Source organism: Aethina tumida, chromosome 7 (assembly GCF_024364675.1).
Source record: "Aethina tumida isolate Nest 87 chromosome 7, icAetTumi1.1, whole genome shotgun sequence".
NCBI classification, from domain to species: Eukaryota; Metazoa; Arthropoda; class Insecta; order Coleoptera; family Nitidulidae; genus Aethina; species Aethina tumida.
Window position 1 is genome coordinate 12,972,990 of NC_065441.1, and position 16,663 is coordinate 12,989,652.

The 16,663-nt window shown below is 30.3% G+C and overlaps 5 protein-coding genes across 8 annotated transcripts; 3 read left to right on the top strand and 2 right to left on the bottom strand.

The window, feature by feature from the left end:
* The first annotated feature begins 353 nt into the window (after nt 1–353).
* On the top strand, nt 354–4,281 carry LOC109597786 (zinc finger CCCH domain-containing protein 11A). 4 transcript variants are annotated; one of them, XM_020013557.2, is made up of 7 exons: nt 354–596; nt 919–1,009; nt 1,069–1,188; nt 1,250–1,376; nt 1,675–1,773; nt 3,114–3,239; nt 3,366–4,281. In XM_020013557.2, exons 2-7 carry the CDS (start codon nt 941–943, stop codon nt 4,022–4,024), a joined length of 1,200 nt encoding a protein of 399 aa, XP_019869116.1. In that variant the 5' UTR covers nt 354–596; nt 919–940; the 3' UTR covers nt 4,025–4,281. The 4 variants fall into 4 exon arrangements, with proteins under 4 accessions (XP_019869116.1, XP_019869115.1, XP_019869117.1 ...); XM_020013556.2 differs by lacking the exon at nt 354–596 and adding an exon at nt 631–738; XM_049969544.1 differs by lacking the exon at nt 354–596 and adding an exon at nt 734–860.
* A 56-nt stretch (nt 4,282–4,337) lies between these two features.
* Nucleotides 4,338–5,521, bottom strand: LOC109597759 (programmed cell death protein 2). The gene has a single exon (XM_020013517.2). The coding sequence runs from the start codon at nt 5,487–5,489 to the stop codon at nt 4,479–4,481; it is 1,011 nt and encodes a 336-aa protein (XP_019869076.1). The 5' UTR covers nt 5,490–5,521; the 3' UTR covers nt 4,338–4,478.
* Nucleotides 5,522–7,726: 2,205 nt separating this feature from the next.
* LOC109597745 (sphingomyelin phosphodiesterase) lies at nt 7,727–12,748 on the top strand. The gene is made up of 14 exons (XM_020013502.2): nt 7,727–7,947; nt 9,690–9,814; nt 9,868–9,976; nt 10,036–10,206; nt 10,611–10,738; nt 10,791–10,942; nt 10,998–11,076; nt 11,131–11,303; nt 11,353–11,547; nt 11,605–11,705; nt 11,761–11,913; nt 11,983–12,092; nt 12,345–12,532; nt 12,585–12,748. Exons 1-14 carry the CDS (start codon nt 7,857–7,859, stop codon nt 12,727–12,729), a joined length of 1,920 nt encoding a protein of 639 aa, XP_019869061.1. The 5' UTR covers nt 7,727–7,856; the 3' UTR covers nt 12,730–12,748.
* A 934-nt stretch (nt 12,749–13,682) lies between these two features.
* LOC109606881 (uncharacterized) lies at nt 13,683–14,453 on the bottom strand. Its single transcript, XM_020023413.2, has 2 exons — nt 14,162–14,453; nt 13,683–14,108 (listed from the first exon to the last, which is right to left on the bottom strand). Exons 1-2 carry the CDS (start codon nt 14,411–14,413, stop codon nt 13,728–13,730), a joined length of 633 nt encoding a protein of 210 aa, XP_019878972.2. The 5' UTR covers nt 14,414–14,453; the 3' UTR covers nt 13,683–13,727.
* A 473-nt stretch (nt 14,454–14,926) lies between these two features.
* On the top strand, nt 14,927–15,623 carry LOC109597731 (uncharacterized). The gene is made up of 2 exons (XM_020013486.1): nt 14,927–15,125; nt 15,172–15,623. Exons 1-2 carry the CDS (start codon nt 14,927–14,929, stop codon nt 15,621–15,623), a joined length of 651 nt encoding a protein of 216 aa, XP_019869045.1.
* Nucleotides 15,624–16,663: the final 1,040 nt, after the last annotated feature.

A 16,663-nucleotide genomic window follows, 5' to 3' on the forward strand; every position in this document is an offset into this window, starting at 1 on the left:
AACAAATATAACCATTAAAATTAGCAATATTTTTATTTATTTTAAAATTCGTCTTTATTTATTTTCATTTAAATATTTTGAACTGAAAGCAATATTTAATTGAAATTAATCAATTACTTTAGTAATTATTTTTCAGTTCAAAAAATTTATTTATTGTATATACTTTACAAAAAGACGTTTTATAAATAACTCCCACAACATAACTAATTTAATTAAATAATTCTTCACGTGGATATCAATATATAAAAATTAATAAGGTATATCGATATATCGGTATATTTTGTTTTATATCAAAGAAAATTTGACATTTTCAAAATTAGTGTTGCCAACGTTACAGCTCAATCATTCTTTGTCATTTTCATCCCATGTCTTGTACTCGTTTTAAAATTTATGTGTAAAATTCAGTGTTTCAGTGAACGTTTAAGGGATATTTCACGGAACTAAATATTTAAACACACGAATTTCAACTTTCCTGATTAGCTTGAATAGCATTTAAAACTCGCGCCATCCGCGAAACATTTCCAAGGATTTCCTACTTCCTGTTTCAGTGACAGAAAAACTTAAAGGTCACCGGACCGTTTTATTTTTTTCTTAAGGTAAGTGATTCTTTTGCATTTTTTATATATCGATTTTAAGTTATAAAAACTCGAAGTTTTTATAATCTTCGTCACTATCACACAGAACTTCATCTGCGTTAACATCGAGACAATTGAAAATGCCTGAAGACGTTTATTACTGGTAACAACCAATTTGTACTTGTTAAATGTTGTGGCGTTTTGTTCTATTCACCGTAAAAGATACGAAATGACACAAATCGTTGGGTAACCAGCATATAAACTGTCCTCCCAAAAATTGTATGTGTATGTGTGTGAGTGTCTGTGACATAACCTAGAAATTTGAAGATCTCCTCGTTTTCAGTCACGACAACTTCTTCAAAAAAATGACGGACCTCGAATCGCCCCGTAAAAATAACGACTGTTATTTCTACTATTACTCCACATGTGCAAAGGTATGTCTTTAACCAAACAATTTCACTTCGGATCTCCACCATATGTGTCATGATTTCAGGGTGACAGTTGCACATTCCGGCATGAACCGTCTGCCTTAGGATGCGAAACGATGTGTTCATTTTGGAAAGAAGGCAAATGCCTAAATGTTCACTGCAATTATAGACACATGGAACTCAGGGTAAGATTGGAATTATTAATTTCTTCTACTTGATTTGTAATTGTTTTTCTGACATTTACAGAAAAACAGAAAAGCAATCGCCTGTTATTGGGAGTCCCAACCTGGGGGCTGCCTTAAACAGCACTGTCCATTCATGCACCAGAACAAGAGTGATCCAGAATCTCCAGAGAAGACCGATAGCAATACAGGTAATTTGATTTATTCATTAAATATTAGTATTTGAATACAAAAATTTATTTGCTATTTGTTATTATTGCAATCTTATATTGCTTAAAGTTAAATGAAATTGAAACAACCATCTAGATAATTTTATGAACTTTATATCCTTGATTTTATAATAGTTACTATTATAAAGAGTTACTAAATAAATTAATAAATCAAAATTAAATAAAAAAAAAATATTTTTTGTTTATAACTTAATAATAACTATTGATTACTTTCAAATTTTCTTTTATAAACCAATCTTACATGATAATTACCTTGCAGAGAAACAGAACAATGAAAGATCTGTGCCTGAGAAATGCCAGAAAAATGACGTCTTCAAAAACTCGGGCGTCGACAGTTTAGTGGTGAATTTTGAAGAAGGTATGCAACTTGTTAAGTAATATTTGATACGAAAATCGAAATGGGAACGATAGCAGCCGATTTTTTGCAGAATATATTTGTTTTTCGTTTTTGATTGTAATCATACTATCATTTTAATAAATCTGTTTCCATGTTGATTCCTGTTGTTGCTAAAAAAGTATATATAACTACGATTTTTTTTTTGTATTTGTTGAGTACAATTGTTAGTTCACCTAATACTTAAATAATACTAGTTGAAAATGGCTCAGAACGAAAGTTAAATTCAAAATTTACACAAATTTCAGTATTCATCTATATGTTATTTGGGTATCTACTAAACCCCAATGTTCTTTTTGTTTCCAATGGAAATAATGAATATTTTCTTTAATGGTAGCTGGTTTCTATCACTTCTAATTAATTTTGGGTGGAATTTTAGTTCTGATGCTCAACATTTTGTGGGATAGTGTTGGCTACTTTAAATTTGATGCATATATTTTTGCCACTTTAATTATTTACCTATATTGCAGCAAATTTTAAGTGGGTACAACACATTTACCCTGATGTGATAATGATAACTTTTTGTGTTTTGATTGTATAAGGTGCATTCTTGTATTTTTTAATTATATTTTGGGTGTGGGAGATATTTATATGCCTATTAAATATGTAGTAGAAAATAGTATTTATTTATTTCTAAACAGCGGCTCTTCATTGTGGACATTTCTTCAATAATAACGATAATAAGTAGTAGGAGCTTAAATATGTTAAACGTGGTATACTCCATGTATGACATGCCTACTTAAACTTTCGTTGTCTGTCCGACCCAGTCGAAGTCCACGTGCCCTTGTAAGGATTCGTGTCCACACACTAGCTGAGCTGATTCTGATTCTAATATTGGAATGTAGTATTTATTAATTAGTATACTCTACTATAACCCTGTTATTGTACATATAGCAAAATTAACATCCACTATAATTAGTTTTTTCAAGATTAGTGTTGGAATGTAAACTTTTGCCATATGCACAAATATTCTCTCTAATTAAGAATTACTGTTTTTTATTATGTATCCTGTGAGGAGTTATATATTATTTTGTTTTTATATTATATAGATATACTCAGCTTGACTTGAAACCGACATACCCTACGAGAATCTCGAATATTTTTGGTATTTGATTCGATTGTTGATTTATTTTTTTATGTATTTTATGAGGAATCATTAAAGTTGTTTTCTTTTGTACCAAGGTTTTGTGTTTTTATTTTGTCTTAATCCTTCGGTCGAGTCGGACAGCAAGAATGCACCATTTTTGCTTCCCCCTTTATACAATTCATAATGCTTGCTACTAAAAAATGGTGGATCTTTGCAGAGTCCGACAGTGAATCCATGCCTTCACACAGCCCGTTAAAACATCCAAATCGACAAATCAAGACATTGGATGAAATCAAATTGGAGAAAATCCAGGCTGAAGCTGCCGCTTACTATTCATATGGGGGTAAGTTCAATAGAAGAAACTTCTACTAACAGTATATTCGTTGCACCTTTATACATTTATATTTTCTGTATATTAATGTATAATACTTAGTTACTTCAGTGTTCCATTTTATTATTTATATTCTAGCCGAACAGTCCCCATCATCTGGTGACGATCTCAGAAAACGTATAATGGAACGTTTGTCAATAAAAGCACAACCACCAATCGACACAGAAAAGCGACCGGCAAAAAGAAACCTAGAAGTAGAAAGTGAAACAAAACATACCAAAAAACAGAAAAAAAATGAACCAAATGTTAATGAGATCAAGATCAAAACTCTGGCGGAAATACGAGCGGAAAGAAATAAAAGGATTCACGATCAACCGACGGATGCTGTGGTTTCTAAACGGAAACACTCCGAGATCGTATTTAATGACCAAAAAGCGGTGGACGAAACGGAAGTAAGTAGTACGAGTTTAGATGAAGACGTCAACAAACCAGCGGCGAGTCCACCAAAGAAATTGAAATTGAGGAGGAGACCTCTTATTGTAGAGGAGAGTGAAAAGACAGTTGAAACTGTATCTAACAGTGTTAATAATGAACGTGGTAACAATGAAAAACTGGAAACTGATCAATCGCGTACTTCAGACAGAACTGAATGTAAACCTCTTGGAACTGACCAGAGTGATTTTAGTAAAACAATGGATGAAGTTCTATTGTTGGAAGATGATGAAGACGATAGTAATGTTAGTATTAGGGCAGAAGACGATTTATTAAATGAGATCGACAGTATATTAGATGAATAAGGATATGTTTTATGTGATGTACATATTAGTAAGACTACTCTTATCAATAATTTAAAACTGAGTATAGTTGCATAAAGGCAATTTTACCTCTTTCTAAAATTTATTTCAACCAAAAGATACTAAATAAGATTAACAATCTATTATATGATTAAGTACCTATTTTATCTGATGTATATAAATAACATATTTTATAAATTTGTACAAATTCTGTTATGAATAATTGTAAATAAGAACATATTAAATGTTTTATGGCTGAAGTTTAGTTTTATTTAAGATGACTTCATGAAAATGAGAGGTAACAAACTTGTTAAACTTCAAATTTTAAATAATTTATTTTTAGATCTACATACATTTCTTCAACAAAAAGTATAATATAACAAAATTTATACTAAATTCTAAATTAGTTTCAAAATTATTTATTTATTTATTTTTAACAAGACAGTTATATATTTAATTATAAACTACTTAAGGTTACATCTTGTTTAAATACGAATTCTTTCTTATATCCTTCAATAATATTACAATTTTTGCTACAAGTATAAATAGCAATAACTCCCCAATCTAATTCATTTTCATTCAATAAACTTAACAACTGAGGCATAATTTGAAATTCAAACTGCCTACTTGCACCACATGCACAATTTGGCACTGTCTCTGGAACTGGTTCTGCTGCAATCCAAAGAGGTGTCCCATTGCGTTCATACCTTAAAATTTGTTCTGGATTTTCCGCAACTCTTTTCTTGAACTTGGAAAATACTTTGTCTTCATCTGAGGTTGCATGTGCATCTAATTCAGTTTCTGAAATGTCATTCAATGTACCAGTTTTGCCTTCCTCTTCTAATTTCTTGAATTTTTCAAGTTCTTTTTCTTCATTACTCTCACATTTTTGTAAGCTTTCAGATTCAATAACAATCTCTTTTTGTGGAAACAATAACTTTGATTCTCTGTTAGATTTATTGTTAGTTTTACATTCTGCTTTGTGTCCCTCTTTCCAGTCTAAAACTTGATGTTCCCTATCACAATATGCCACAGACTTACATTGACTGCAATGCTTTTCTGCTAAAATACCGCATAAGTTACAGAACTGAGAGTATTTGTTGATACTAAAACTGTCATCCGGTTCATCAACAGGTGGATCAAAGTCATAGAACTTGTTCTTTCGTGGCAAACTGTTTCTGAATACTTTTATATTGCCGCTGTCATTTCTCTCGCAACACGAGACATTCTTGCAAATAAATACGTACAAAGTCCTGTGGAAATTGTCCTCATCGTCTTCGATAGGAGCATACACCTGACATAAGAAAATCATAACTTGGTTACACTTGTCGCATTTTAAGTCGGCGACTTTTGGCAAGTTTTCTAAATCGAGCCAAGCTGGTTTTCCGCCTACTTTGCTTGGAAATAAGCGACTTTCCACCTCCCAATCTTCGCATTCTTCCAAAAAACCAAGATCTACATTAGACATTGTTAAAATGTGGTTATACCAATCTAACCTCACTATTTGGCAAACAGTATTTATTGATGTATCATTAACAATTACAAAGAAATCATTGCTATTAATTGTTGATTTTATCAGGATTCTTTTTGATACAAATACAAAAATTTTTTTGAACAACATGAAAAATATCAATTTTTTAAATTAAATATTATTTAAGTTTGCTCTTTGATTTTCATAGAAATATTTTTTATATTCAACTATTTGAACTAGTTGTAGATAATTATAATTTATTTTTATTTACTGACTTTTTATTTGTGCCAAGGGCAGAATATAAATATATTAAGTTAATCAAGTTAATAAATGCAAATAAATGTTAGATAATTATTTAAAGTTAAGTTAAAGTGTATGCATTTGATTTATTTTTTTTTATTTTAAAAGCATTTTGTAATTGAAGGTTATATTTAGTTATAAGTAATAGTTTCTAGCAGTGGCGACTCCTGATATTTGAGCTTGGTGGAACATTTTGTCATTGTAATTGGAAGTATATATTTATTTAATAAAAAAAACTTTACTCACTTTAACGTCATTTATTTTTTTAATAAATTCTTTTTTGTTATTATTGGTTGACGCCATATCATAATAAAAAAGAGATGCTGTTTTAAAAACTTTTTCAGAACTGAATCCACCGGACACATGCACAGTAAAGTAGTTTTTGGAATCATCTCATTGGAAAGAGGCACTCCTCAGGTCCTCTACTACCTAATAATTGCCCTAGCTTAAAGCGCATGCGCGAATGTTTTAACTAAATAGAAATATTTAGTTTCACTTATGAAAAGAATTGGCGGGAAGAGGCACTTTTAAAAGTGATTGTGGAGATCTCACGTACAATATATTCATTGCAATTTAATATAAACCTGTTATTGCTTGTTATCCTTCTATTTTTGTTTAAATATCAATTCATATTCTATTTTAAAGAGTAAAAACATAAAAAATGTATTTTTTAATGTTAACGTTATGTCGATAAAATCATTTTCATAGGTGAGTCACTCCCTAACATGCCTTATCTGAGTAGCTGCCACTGATTTCTAGCATACAACAAAATTAGCATATGCAAAATTAATGAAAAATGAATATTTGGAATTTAAGTTTAATGTAAATCACCGCAGTGTAGTTAGCATGATGCGGTTTGGCTGATTGATCCCCGTTCAAATGTCTATAATTATTGAAAATAACCGGACAAAACTAGGAAATCACCGGTTTGAATTTAATTGGCGATGTTCCTTAAATAATAAGTAGGTTCAGTACTGCAGCCTTGTAAATGTACTTACTTGTGTGTAGAATTATCCAATTGACTAATTCTGCATTTGTTGCTTACAAGGAACTTTTTTATAAGATTACAAATGAGTTTACCTTGTAAAGAAAATTGTATGAATACAAATAAACACACGTTGAATATGTAACATTATTGATTGTTGTATCGCATGCCATTTAAAAAAGGTAAGGAAAATTGTTTTGTTGATTGGGTGTATCCTCTATTCATAAGGATTGAATAAAATATTTGGTATATTGATTATATGAAACGAAAAACTTTAACTATTAATGTTAGTGCTTGCTGTTTAATATTTAAGTTGCAATTGGTTAGAATTGTTTAAAAGATAAGGTAATTACTTTTATCACGATTCAGATATTAGTGATATTTGAAGGTTTTGTTAATAATGCCCCTCAAATAAAGAGTTTCTTAAAAAGTCAGGTATGATTTTATCCATATATAAAACAATTTTTGTTAATTAAATTCTAATAGCTATTTTCAGGATAAGGATTGTAGATATGTAGATGACTCCTTCAACAACTTGTTATTCGTCATACATTTAAATTAAAAATTTTGTCCATTAAATAATAAAATCGAATGTTTCAGAGGGAACTCATTTGGGAATTTATAATGATTTTCCTCTTTAAAATAATCGTCACGACGAATTAATGTCAAGCAATTAACACCAATTAACTGCTGCAGGTATTACGAGTACCCACACTAAAACATTAATTATTAGCAAATCCTGCACACTATTTACACTTAAGTTTAGCAATTGTAGTAACGTCTACTCGTTTTGTTAACGATACTAATCAAAATGTAAATGGACAAATTGCAACGAAACCAAAAACAACAAACCTATGCACAATACCTATAGATAGTACACAATCCCCCACCTTTTTCTGTTTTGTTTAATTCTTAATTGTCTATATTATTCATTATGCAGCTAAAGAGAGAATCAGTCGTGTGCGGCTAGCTAGTTTCGCCGTACCCGCTATCCTTGGATGTTGAACTCGCGGCCGCCCGATCAAAAAAGAATTTGTGAAACCGTGAATTCGAGACGAAATTTTTGTATGTAGATCGCAATGATGGTGAGTGGTGCAGGGTTCCGATTTGGGAGCGGGCGCTCTTTCCCGGTGGCGTTCTGTGTTTTCTTCAGTATTGTTGCAATAATAGGTAAATATTTACTGCCTAAATACATTTAACTAGTGAAAATTAAATATTTTCTAGTAGAACTATGCGGAATTTTTATGACCATCCGTTATTATAACAAAGCAATTAATTAACATAATCGCAAATAGTTTTACGCTATAATATTTATATTCAAACCTAATTGTCACGTTTGAGCAATTATTTTTATAGGTGTTATTTCGACCTTAAGTATTTTTTTGTTTTTAGGTCACTAACAAGATAATATTAATTTTATTTGTGACCTTAAGATATTCATATTTAAATGAAAAATTTTACTTACGGTAAATTTGTGGGTATCTGGCTAGTAAAACTAATTTGTTTAAATAACCATAATAAATATTCTTCAAAACAAAATTCTGTAGATAAATTATTTGTTAAAATTCACTTATGACAGATAAAGTACGTACATAAAAAACTATTTTATTGTAAATACAATCCGAATATTTTCATTGTTAATTTTGATGATATATACATATAATGTTTGGTTATTATATCCGTTCTAATTTAGAACTTCTAAATTATGCTTACATAAAATATAATACTGTAATGTACTTGTTTTATCATTTTATACCACGTGGAATGTAAAAAATAAAAAATATATAATTTAAAAGAGTTTGTAAACATATTTAGATCAAATTGCTTGTTAATGTTATGTTTATGTTAATAATTAACAGTTAAAGTATGTAATTAATGTCAATAAAAAATCATAAAAACTTTTTTTATTATTATTAAGAAAAAATAAATAAATAAATAAAAATCATCAACCGAAAATAGATAAAGTGATAAAAATAAGTATTATTAATTTATAAAATTACTTTTTTCATTTTTGCAAATGTTCCTTTGACATTAAACTATAAAATTTCTTTAAACAAATTACTTAAAACCTAACCGGTTATTAATTAATAAATATCCAAAAATACATTTTAATTTAAATACTTTTATATACCTACCTTTATTATTAATTATTTGCGTCAATTTTGTTTTCAATATATTTAAAATAATGACATTTAATTAAAATTCAGAACAACAAAACATGGGGCTTATTAATTAGGGACAATTAATCTCATTAAGACGTTTATATAAGTAGATTGTGCTTTGATGAATCAGGCATCTAATTAGAATAGTATGATCTTATTATTGTTTCCTTCGCAAGTTTAATAATGCAAACATCACGCCATAATTATCTCGACTAACTTGAATTTACCTATCATTGAAATATGAGAACTCCATTAATCTTTATACATTACATTTTCCTATATGTAATTCATCATTGTTTTTGTTAACATTGACGCATTTTATTTATATTGCCTTGATGGAATTTTGTGGTTGTTGTTTGGGATGGGAGTTATTTTTTTGGGTATTATTATTCAGTCCTTGGTGGAAGAACAATGTAATTCCCTTATGTCTTGTATGTGTTTAACGTGTCTTATTATTTTTACACGAATACAAATGAACACTTCCTGGTATTGCGGTAAAAAACTCATAAAAGTCTCCAGAGACATCACACTTTATTTAAATATAGCCAAGGTGATAATGCCCATCTTAAATTTATTTCAAAATAGGCTGTTACAAAATGCACTTAACTTTGACCCATTGTGGAACCTTGACATTTTGGAAAATTTATTGTAATCTTCAAGCGTGAACTGTACCTCATATACTATTAAAATTAATTAAAACCTAATGCCAATGTTTAAAAGACGATGATAATTCTAGTGTTTATGTTTTAGATGCTAATCCTGTGATAATAGATCTAGAAAACTTTAATGACGACTGGGATTACCAGGTCAAACCCGATGATTTGCCAAGACTGAACCAACCAGTAAAGATCCACGAATTACCACCAACAACACCTGTAATAATTACAGATGAAAAATTAATAAATTAATTTTAAACTAATAATTTTAGATCAAGAGATACGAACATTACATTCAGAGAATCAAACCTAGAAAAGCCAAAAAGAAAATAGTCACTGATGTTATAAGGTCACGAGTGTCTTGTGGATCTTGTAAAATTGGTAAGTATAAATATTAAAATATAATATTAAACAAAGAATTAAAACATTTTACGTTGTAGGAGTGGGATTATTATCTAGCGAAGTAAAGAAAGGTTCCACATTTGACGCAATAAAAAATAAATTCGTTTCATTATGCGTTGCATTAAATATTGAAACCGGTCCAGTTTGTACTGGTATTTTTGACACATACGGACCTCAAGTAGTACCAGTACTAAATGTTACACATCTAGGTACGTATCATAGTCTTTTGATATTGTCTTAGGTTTCCTCTATTTTACTTTATTCGTATATAGATCATTAATTTATTGAGATTTTTCAGTAGAAGAAATAATCCATGTGTCGTTGTCAGAACATGTTGCAAATAAATTTATAAATAGAGAAACCGAAAGCCAATATCTTATAGTATATGGACGACAAGGCCAATTTCATAATGTGTGTTAACAGGTTATTCTCTGTAAATCGAAACGCGTGAAATAACCAATTGTACATAAAAGTAAACAATATAAACTATTAAAACGATGAACGAATCCGCAAATATTTGTTAAATGCTTCACAATTTGCTTAATTCATGGCCACAGTTTGTTGTCGTGCAATTACAGGTCTTTGCACTGCATTTTAAATTATGTTTTCGTAGCACCACTGGAAATATGCAGTTTAGTGTTGGGCGAAGTGTGCGGAGACGTTGAAATACAGGACCACGAGTGGACTGTGGAATTTTCGGACGTTCCAAAGCCCAACTGGACGATTCCCGCTGTTCCGAAGGTGAGACTCAATTCCGAATTGTCTTGCAAATCTTATTCATCATTGTTTTTAGGCAGGAACTCCGACGTTTAAGGTTTTACATCTTTCTGATACGCACTTCGATCCGGAGTATGCACCAGGTTCGCCATCTAATTGTGAGGAACCTTTGTGTTGCAGGAGTTATAGTACTCCAAGTAAAAAGGAAAAAATGATACCAGCAGGACGGTAAAACTCCAAAGTATAAACATTAATTGACTCTTATTTTCAATCATATTTTTAGTTGGGGGGCTTACAGATCGTGTGACTCGCCCGGTATAATAATAGAGAACATGCTGACGCACATTGCAAAAGAACATCCTGTAAGTTCTACAACTTCCGTAAATCTATTAACAGATCAATAAATCATATTTTAGGATATAGATTACATCATATGGACTGGAGATTTGCCTCCACATGACATTTGGAATCAAACTAAAGAAAGCAACTTAGAAATTATACAAACTATGGCAGAAATGATGTCTGAAATATTTCCTAACACTCCCATTTTTCCTGCCCTAGGTAATCACGAAGCCATACCAGCTGGAAGGTACAAACAAAAATAATAAGTTACACTTTAATTCAGCCTAATTTTTCAGTTTTGCCCCTCCTTGGATGAAGGATGATGACTTGGGTATATCTTGGTTGTACACTAAAGTGGCTGAAAACTGGAAAAAATGGCTTCCCGAGTCCGCTGAAAATACTGTAATGCACGGAGGCTTCTTTTCGGTACTACTAAGACCAGGCTTCAGATTGATATCTCTCAATACGAACTACTGTCACTCACTTAGTTGGTAAAGAAGTGCTCCCTCCAAATAAAAAATAGGTCTCAATACATATACCATTTCCAGGTGGCTGTTAGTAAATAGTACAGACCCAGCACAGGAGCTAAAATGGCTGGTGTATCAGTTGCAAGAGGCTGAAAATAACGACGAAAAAGTCCACATCATAGGTTACCACAATTCACAAACATAATGGCGGAACGAAACTGAAAGTAATGCTTTTAGGTCACATCCCGCCAGGAAGTTCCGACTGCATGAAGACCTGGTCGGCGAACTTCAATCGCATCGTGAACCGCTACGAGAACATCATTACGGGCCAGTTCTACGGGCACAGTCACGCCGACGAATTCGAAGTCTTCTACGACATGCCTGAGAACAGTAAGCGAAGAAAGTGGCCGTTTTGGCTGAAGCGGTATAGGAAGGGTAAAGAACGAAAGCCTTTTACAGGTAGGGCCACCAATGTTGCCTATCTTGGTCCCTCGGTTACCACATACGACAACTACAATCCTGCCTACAGGATTTATTATGTCGATGGTGATCATAATGCCACCACTAGGGTAAGTGTCGTTTCGTACGAGTGTTTTTATGGTTTATAATATCTTCAGTGAGGTAAGATGTTTTCTGTAATTTGTGGTGGATGGAGGAAATGATTTAACATAAATATAAAGAGCTATTTTAAGGCCATTAATATTTGTATTACCAGATAACATTGCACGTTTTGCATTAGTTGCTTTTAGTGCACTCTTAGTTTATGACTATAACATTAATGATAAAACGTTTAGCCGAGGAATAATTATGAAATATTGCAGGAGGTAATTGATCACGAGACGTGGACGATGGACTTGGATCTTGCAAATGAAGGAGACAACGAACCAATTTGGTATCGACTCTATTCAGCTAAAAGTGCCTATGGTTTTCCTTCATTAAGACCAGCCTATTGGTCAAAACTTATTACTGATATGGTTGGAGATGAATACTTATTCAACGACTTTTACAAGCATGTTTTAATGTAATATGTAATTTATATTATTTAATTTGATATTTTTTAGGTTTTACTATAGAGATAGTCCGACAAGACCAAAATGTAACGAACAATGTAGATTACAAATACTATGTGATTTGAGAAGTGCAAAGTCTAATAGTAGACGTGAACTTTGTCACGACCTTGAAGTAGAATTTGGAGCTTTATATTAAATTATTTTTTATTTAATAAGTGTTTTATTTTGAAAATTCTCTCTACGAACTCTTCAAAAATTCCTATTGTAGTACTCTGTAATTTGAATTTGAAACAATATATTACTATTCTAAAATAATTTTGAAATGGTACTAAGTAAAACATCAAGAAATAAGGTAGTTCCTAAAAAACCTTTAGGTTTGATTATTTTCTTGCATTAACTGATTTTAATGGGATTACTATTGTTGGAAGGAGGAGGAGAGTCAAATATAAATTACAAAATAAGCAGTAAAATACTAAGAAATAATTTGACATCAATCAACAAATTCAGAAAATATCACACTATATTAATTTAATAGAAAAATATGAACAAGTAACATATCAGTAATAACTCAGTACTAATAAGCAATTATTAGTACCTAAGAAGAAAAATTCTAATGATATTTGATTGAGAATTAACATACTGAAAGCGATTTGTCTATAATAATATATTTTGTTTTTCTATTTTCTTAAGAGTAATAAAACCATAACCATTCCCGTTTACTTTCTTCGTCCAGACTGCAGAAATGTGATACGATCACAGCTTGACACCAAATTACTATTAGCTCAACGTAGTAATAGTAGTCGTCGTAAATATAGGAAAATATCACTTTACACTTTATTATGAGTTTTATGATCGTTATGAAAATTATTAATGAAATTATGGTTACATATTATTGGGACTGTCGTTATTCCGATTTATGAGACGGGCAGCTTTTTAATGCACTCAACTACTGGGCTTTGAGAACCTGCTCGTCGCGTTGCAAATGCAAATATTCCATGTAATCCGATTTATGCGACTGATTTTCTTTAAATGTGGTCTGTGTAACTGAGAAATTAAATTCACCATAACCGCAACGGGGTTTCAATTTATTCACTGTATAATGCAATATAAATTAGCAAGGAAACATATTTTTAATTATCACAGTTTTATTATCTCATTATTTACAACTTCAAACAGTTGGTTACATTATAAAGTTTATAAAATGTCGAACTTACAATAGGGATGTTTTTTTTCACACTCATCCCCATAATCAGCAACTTCCGACAGTTCAGGCAAATAAGCAAACAGAGCTTTGGGCCCCTTTACGCCTTCTTTACCTCTCTCCTTGAGTGCTTTTTGCATGCTCCAAACAAAAGGTGAGCTTTTACAAATTAGAAGCTGGACACAGCCCGTTTCTTCGTCCGCTGTCCGTTCCTGAACATACTCAATGATCTGGTCGGGAAGGTCTTGGTCCGTTGTGTAAGCGAGAAGATTGGACACTTTAGAGTTGTTGAGCATCCAATCGAAGGGTGAACCTGTTGAGTATCGTGCTTGAGTCAACTGAGATGGTGATCTGAGGGACAACGAGGAACTTATCTGGAACGAAATACGTTTACGTTTGAGGAAGAACAAATAACAATAAAACTTACTAATTGTGCGACGAAAATGATGGCATTTACGGCAATAGCACTGATTTTCTTCGCATCGAAACCTAACACCCTCCAAAATCCTGAGAACACATTATCTTTACCATTGTCGTGCTTTATTCTGGTTTTCCCGAAGGCCTCGCTCACTAATTCGGCAACACCTTTAGCCTGGTCCAGACCTAACAATTTTCCTGCCATTTGAATACTGGATTTGATTTTCCCAAACATGTCGAACGATCGATTTTCCTCCGCCATAACGCAGGAAAACACTACTAGAAGTAAAAACCAGCGGATGGTTTTGAGACTCATGTCGAAGTGACACGTCCGTGGCGCAGAAGATTGCGTTACCACCACATGAGCAGTCAAGTAGGGATAATTGTTACTGAACCCGTAAGCTAAAATCATTTAACAGTTTTTGTTTCAAAGTTATTTAATCGACTAAGTGTCAAGTTGTTGAATTTAATACTTTTTCCTTAAATTAATTTTCAAGTGGTTTTTTCAACTTCTTCTCTAATATAAAGCATCATCTAAAGATGATGTTTTAAGCTAAAATAGATAAGAACAGTAAATCGCCATTTTTCCAGTTACTTAGTTTATAATTCAAGATTTACTCCTTGAACTCATATCGTTATTCGAATCATAAGCTAAATAATTGTCACAAAATTGCGATTCATGTGGCGCATCCACCGTAACATACTGATAAAGTACAGTTTGTTAAACCGGGTCAGTTTTAGATTTGTCGCTATACGATTTAGATGCTGACATACTATGTTCAGTTTAACACTCATTCTTACTTCATTATTTTATTTGTCGTGTAGTCTTCAGTTTTCTAGTGATATAGATGTGAGCACACTGAGTGAGTTGCCTCTGGAAAGACTGTTACAAGTGCAGAGAACTTTTATCGATGATGATTACAAAAGTGACAATTTGACCAATGAAAATGTTCCTCAAGCTCTTCCATTGCAAGGTATTTATGTCCAAAGTAATAATGTTGCTATAAGAAAATTTTGTAGGAACCCCTAGGCCAAGTAAAAGAGGAGGATACCACAGTTATGACGATGACTACAAGAAAGACAAAAAGGAGATCCAAAGCATATTTCAAATGTCCGTTACAACTTTAGCCTTTTTAGCCTTTGGAGGATATTTGCTGTGTTTATTGTGCTCAGCAATCAGCAATACCAATTCTACTTCCAACAGTAACACCAACACCCAAGTCGTTCAAGCTATTATCAAACAGGCTAACTTTCGAAGGGGAACAAGAAGACCGGTTACCAATTACAGGAAACGAAGACCCAATCGATACAGGAAGAAATTAAGGCCTAGGATTAAACGGGAAATTTGGGTGGAACGGGTTGAGCCTACGGTGCTCACTGAGAAAATGTATTGGGCTTTGATTAGCTTGTCCGAGGGTTATGCTGGGTACCACACTGTAGATTATAAACATTTTAATCATACAATGCATTAATAAAGGTTTATCTGGACATGTTGCATTTTTTGAAAATCTACAATACTTATTTTCATTTGTTAAGTTTTGATTATTATTTTATACGTATAATATACATGATTAATTAATAAGTGTTTAAAACAATTATTCTTTAAGAATATTTAGTTATTTTTAATATTTTCATATTTATTATAATAATAGTATTTATTTTATTCTTAATGATTAAAATAATTTCAAATTTTATTTAATATTTACTGAATTAATAACAGAATAAAATGAAAAGAATTTAATATATAATTTACACTCAAGTAAAAAAAAAGATGAATAATAAATCCTAAAATATAAAATAGTTTCAAATATTAATTTTAGTTTATATAAAGTTAATATAAAATAAAATAAAAATAAAATAAAATAAAATAAAATAAAATAAAATAAAATAAAATAAAATAAAATAAAATAAAATAAAATAAAATAAAATAAAATAAAATAAAATAAAATAAAATAAAATAAAATAAAATAAAATAAAATAAAATAAAATAAAATAAAATAAAATAAAATAAAATAAAATAAAATAAAATAAAATAAAATAAAATAAAATAAAATAAAATAAAATAAAATAAAATAAAATAAAATAAAATAAAATAAAATAAAATAAAATAAAATAAAATAAAATAAAATAAAATAAAATAAAATAAAATAAAATAAAATAAAATAAAATAAAATAAAATAAAATAAAATAAAATAAAATAAAATAAAATAAAATAAAATAAAATAAAATAAAATAAAATAAAATAAAATAAAATAAAATAAAATAAAATAAAATAAAATAAAATAAAATAAAATAAAATAAAATAAAATAAAATAAAATAAAATAAAATAAAATAAAATAAAATAAAATAAAATAAAATAAAATAAAATAAAATAAAATAAAATAAAATAAAATAAAATAAAATAAAATAAAATAAAATAAAATTTGTAGTTGTAAATATGTATGTAAATATTAAAAATTAATTGTTAATAGTATTTAATAATTTAATTTTAATTTAAATTAAGAATGTTGA